The sequence below is a fragment of the Benincasa hispida genome, chromosome 12, assembly GCF_027475165.1.
Source record: "Benincasa hispida cultivar pf3 chromosome 12, pf3_genome.v1.1, whole genome shotgun sequence".
NCBI lineage: Eukaryota > Viridiplantae > Streptophyta > Magnoliopsida > Cucurbitales > Cucurbitaceae > Benincasa > Benincasa hispida.
In genome coordinates, this window is record NC_143489.1 from 56,985,001 (window position 1) to 56,989,528 (window position 4,528).

General features: G+C 33.4%; 1 protein-coding gene across 1 annotated transcript; it reads left to right on the plus strand.

The window, feature by feature from the left end:
- The first annotated feature begins 823 nt into the window (after nucleotides 1-823).
- LOC120068249 (uncharacterized) lies at nucleotides 824-3,044 on the plus strand. The gene is made up of 4 exons (XM_090308383.1): nucleotides 824-948; nucleotides 1,189-1,435; nucleotides 2,123-2,192; nucleotides 2,762-3,044. Exons 1-4 carry the CDS (start codon nucleotides 824-826, stop codon nucleotides 2,776-2,778), a joined length of 459 nt encoding a protein of 152 aa, XP_090164509.1. The 3' UTR covers nucleotides 2,779-3,044.
- Nucleotides 3,045-4,528: the final 1,484 nt, after the last annotated feature.

A 4,528-nucleotide genomic window follows, 5' to 3' on the forward strand; every position in this document is an offset into this window, starting at 1 on the left:
TGTAGGTGGATCATCACCGAACTGGGTTACCAACTTCTATGTGCCTTTACTTGTTTACTTGCTGTTAGTATATATTTTTTTTTTTGGTTACAGAGTATGTCTATGCTTCCGTTCAACATTCATATTTCAAGTGGGGAGTTATCTTATCGCTTTCTCACAATATATAAATTTTGTTCGCTAAGACATTCATTTAGCTTCACTTTAATATTTTACAACCCATGATATTTATATGATAATATAATTGAGTTGGATGTTAGTCGACTTCATTTAAGATTAATGACTTGGGTCACCTCAAGAATTTTGGATTTTAATGTCGATTGGAAAAAGTGAAATCGGATATATAATGTCGGTTTTGTTTTTTTAAAAAAAAAAAAAGCAGATATTTAATGTCGGTTTAAATCGACATTGTAGGGGTACCTTTAATGTCGGTTTAAATTGACATTATAGGGATACCCTTAATGTCGGTTTAAAACTGACATTAAAGACCCGCCTAATTTATCCTCACACCTTCTCTTTTTCCCCCATTTTTTTCATTTCCCACGCCCATCCTTTGCCACCACGATATTCGCTTCTATTTCTCTCCCCGGAACCCCCAACAGTCTCCGATCTCCTTTCTTCAACCAACTCGGATACCCATTTACATTTTTCCCCAACTCCCACATATTTTCAATTTCCATTCCCCAAATCGAAACAAACATCCCCAACGAATTTCTCCCTCTCATAATCAACTCTTCCAGCCCTAAATCCATGGCCGCCGCTCTGGATACTGAATTCTCTACCTCATCCCAGCACGTGATGTGGTTCGTCAGCACGCTACTCAGCCATGTGTGAGCATTTTCAGTTGAGCCGCTCGTCCTGTTCTTCAAAACCAAAAACAGAGTCTATGATTCGGCTGTTTGAGATCTCCATAAGCTCGACAGAATCGGCCAAATCTGCTTCACCGCGTGGGTTATTGATTCTTTGGCTCTCTGGATTGTGTTAATTACTTTGGGAATGGATTTCCTCAGGAAAGATTGTAAGAAATGACCCGTTCGTGGTTTTGATTTCTCGAGGAAAGGGAAATTCTGAGGTGGCCATTTCAATGAGGATGATGGGTTGTATGCCTTGTGGCATAGGTTGTGAAGGAAGGAGAGATCATTTTCAGATGGGTCTGATTTGATAACTTTGTTGGTAATGAAAATGGCTTAGCACAAAACTGCAGCAAAACAGAGGATCGTGGGGATGGTTTTGGAGTGGGAAGTTTTTGGGGGTTGAAGAAGTGGTTTATATTGCCGGTTGTTGTTCCGGTATACCAGTGATTTTGACGCAGACAATTCAGGCTAGTCCACGACGGAGGAACTTGAGGCAAGGTGTCCTAGATGCAATTCCCGAGGATAAAGAAGTTGGAAATGAGGAGAATGGAAGTAATGGGTTGATTCGGCACCAGAAAGTGCAGGTAAAATGTTGTTCTCTTATAATTTTGTTCTCAATTCTCTAGGCGTTTTGTGAGCTCAGAAATTTTGGGGTTAATCAAGGTACTCGAGTTTGTAGGTTACATTATGGTAGTTTGTGGATTATTCATGCACTATTGTAGTTTTTGTGACAACTTTTGAGATTTGAAGTACATTGTGAGATAAATTTGTTTATTGACGTATGTGTTCTTGAATATTCATTTTTTTGAGAATTCTGATAGTTCTGTTGAGAACACGTGGTTGTGAAATATTTTTTGGAGTGTGTTTCTTTGAACAGGTTGAAGATAAATTTTTTATTTTTTTGTGGTAGCATCGTTATGCTGCCGAAAATTTTCCATCGTCTTCGTATCTCATATAGGTAACCAAGCTTCTCTTGTTCAAGATCTTGAAAAAGAAAATTCTCTAATCTATTGATATCAACTCTTGCAATCTATGTGTTTTTCTTGGAAGAATATGTTTAAATTGGCTATTTCCTATTTTTTCTTCTTGTGTATGAGCTGAGAAAGAAAGATTACTAAAAGAATGTCATCTTTTATTGTTTCTTCTTCAATATTTAAGACACCTTTGGAAGAGACATGGAAGGCATTGTCGTCATTCGCCTGTCTCCGCCGTAGCGCCGCAAGGTTCGTTCTACCCTATACTTTTAATGATGTTGTTTGTGTGTTTTTTAGGTGTTTGGAAGGGGTGTGGAGGAGATGGATTTATTACAACAACGAGGGATTCACGTAAAAATTGTTCCTGGTAAGTGCATTTTTTAATGCTTGCAGTTTTAAGAACAATTTCTAAGTGTTTTCAAGTGACTCTAATGATATGGAAATTCTTGTTTGAGAAGTTAAAGTGTGCTTATTTCTCTTTGGACCATATTGGATTAGAATGTAACACCCGCTTATGACTCATGGTTACTATTTATTTGTAGTTTAGATTTGATTCAAGGCGCTTGAGTTTGTGGGTTGCACTATGGTAGTTTGTGGTTTATTCACGCATTATGGTACTTTTTGTAACAACTTTTGAGATTTGAAGTACACTGTAAGCTAAATTTGCTTATTGATGTATGTGTTCTTGAATATTCATTTTTTGGGAATTCTAATAGTTCTGTTGAGAACAAGTGTTTGTGAAATATTTTTAGGAGTGTGTTTCTTTGAACAGGTTCAAGGTAAGTTTTTGGTTTTGTTGTGGTAGTATCGTTATGCTGCCGAAAATTTTCCATCGTCTTCATATCTCATATCTAGGTAACCAAGCCTCTCTTCTTCAAGATCTTGAAAAAGAAAATTCTCTCATTTATTCAACTATTGAGTTTTCTTGTTTTGCAGGTGCAACAAAGGAGTAAAGATTTGGTATCGCAATCTCTTTATGCTTTTTCTTGGGGAACTCTAGATCCAACACATTCACTACAAGAATTATGAAGGGATCCATACTTACCAAGTGGAGAGGGATCGTAAACTCATAATGTTTGTATTACTTGTAATTTGTGTTTTCAAGGCCTGAATTATTGCACGTGTTTTTTTTTTAATTTTATAGCAGGATTTGCGAATTAAATGTAATAGATTTACAATCCATACATGAATAATATGTCATAGCCACAGCGTTCGATGATGATGTGTCATATTATACTCTTTGACCGAAAAAAATGGATTTGGCAACAAAATTTAAAAAACAGATAGATTATGGGCTTCAATGTCGGTTTAAAGGGCTTCATTTGATTCTTGGGATTCAGTTGCAACCGACATTAAAGGGTTTTAATGTCGGTTGCAAATTTCATTAAAGGGCTTTAATATCGATTGCAAATTTCATTAAAAGGCTTTAATGTCGGTTGCAACCGACATTAAAGACAGTGTTATTAAAGCCCTTTAATGTTGGTTTAAAACTAACATTAAAGGGCTTTAATAAAACTATCTTTAATGTCGGTTGTCAACCGACATTAAGGCCCTTTAATGTCGGTTTAAAACCAACATTAAAGCCCGAAATTCTTCTAGTAGGTAAAAAAATAATATATATTACATATCATATTTGAGCAATAGAAACAACAATTATATTATTGTTGTTAGTTTTGCATTAGAAATTATTTCTATTCGTTAATGTAAATCTTTTATAATATATTAATGCATGTTATATAATTTTTTATATTTCATAATTAACCTATATTTAAACTATAAAATAAGGGAACGTGTAAAGAAAAAGAATACAAGAACGAGAAGCTAGAAATAAATATCATTCAAGATTCTGTTTTTTTTTTTTCTTTTTTTTTTAAGAAACAAGAAATAAAAAAAATTATCAAACATATTCTCATTTCTAATTTTCAAAAAATAGAAAACAAGAAACAAAAAATATGAAAGGCGAAACATGAAATGGGAACGTTATAAAACGAGTCCATAATATCTTACTTTGTGGTGCGCCAATCACTTTTTATTCTAATTTTTTTTTTATATTCTTATACCATTAGTCGGAATGTTCAAATGCTTAAAATTTTAGATATTAGAAAATTAGATGTTTGGCATATTTAAATGGTTATTATTGTTTTTTTAAAAAAAATTGTAAGGATTTTAGGAATATTTAGATACACATTTTTTTTTGAATTAGTCGGAAGGTTCAAATGCTTGAAATTTTAGATATTAGAAAATTAGATGTTTGGCATATTTAAATGGTTATTATTGTTTTTTTAAAAAAAATTGTAAGGATTTTAGGAATATTTAGATACACATTTTTTTTGAAAGATTTATGAATAGAAATGTCTTGTTCTATACATCAAAAGATTAGATTTTGAAAATTGTTCACAACGATTTTTTTTTTTCTATCATATAATTTGATACCCAAACCTTTTGGAATAAGTACATAAATTAAAAAAATTGGTCATAATCCAAACATAAATCGAAGTTATAGATATACTCAAATTTCAACCAGCAGAATGGCTAGCCACATAATCTAGAATGGGTAATATGTCCCAATCTAGAAGCATCCAACACACAACTAGAACAAATAATAGAAAGCATTATCTAGCCACAAAAAGTTTTGGCAACTAAGAGTGAGCGTGATAGATCGAAAGAACCAAGCTAATCGACCAAATCGAAATCGGTCGATCA

What these genes read in the sequence shown, in the direction of transcription:
- LOC120068249 (XM_090308383.1), top strand. Translation starts at nt 824, where the DNA reads ATGTGTGAGCATTTTCAGTTGAGCCGCTCGTCCTGTTCTTCAAAACCA. An exon ending in AAATCTGCTTCACCGCGTGG is followed by an intron (nt 949 to 1,188) that starts GTTATTGATTCT and finishes AAAATGGCTTAG; the next exon opens with CACAAAACTGCAGCAAAACA. An exon ending in TTCGGCACCAGAAAGTGCAG is followed by an intron (nt 1,436 to 2,122) that starts GTAAAATGTTGT and finishes TGTGTTTTTTAG; the next exon opens with GTGTTTGGAAGGGGTGTGGA.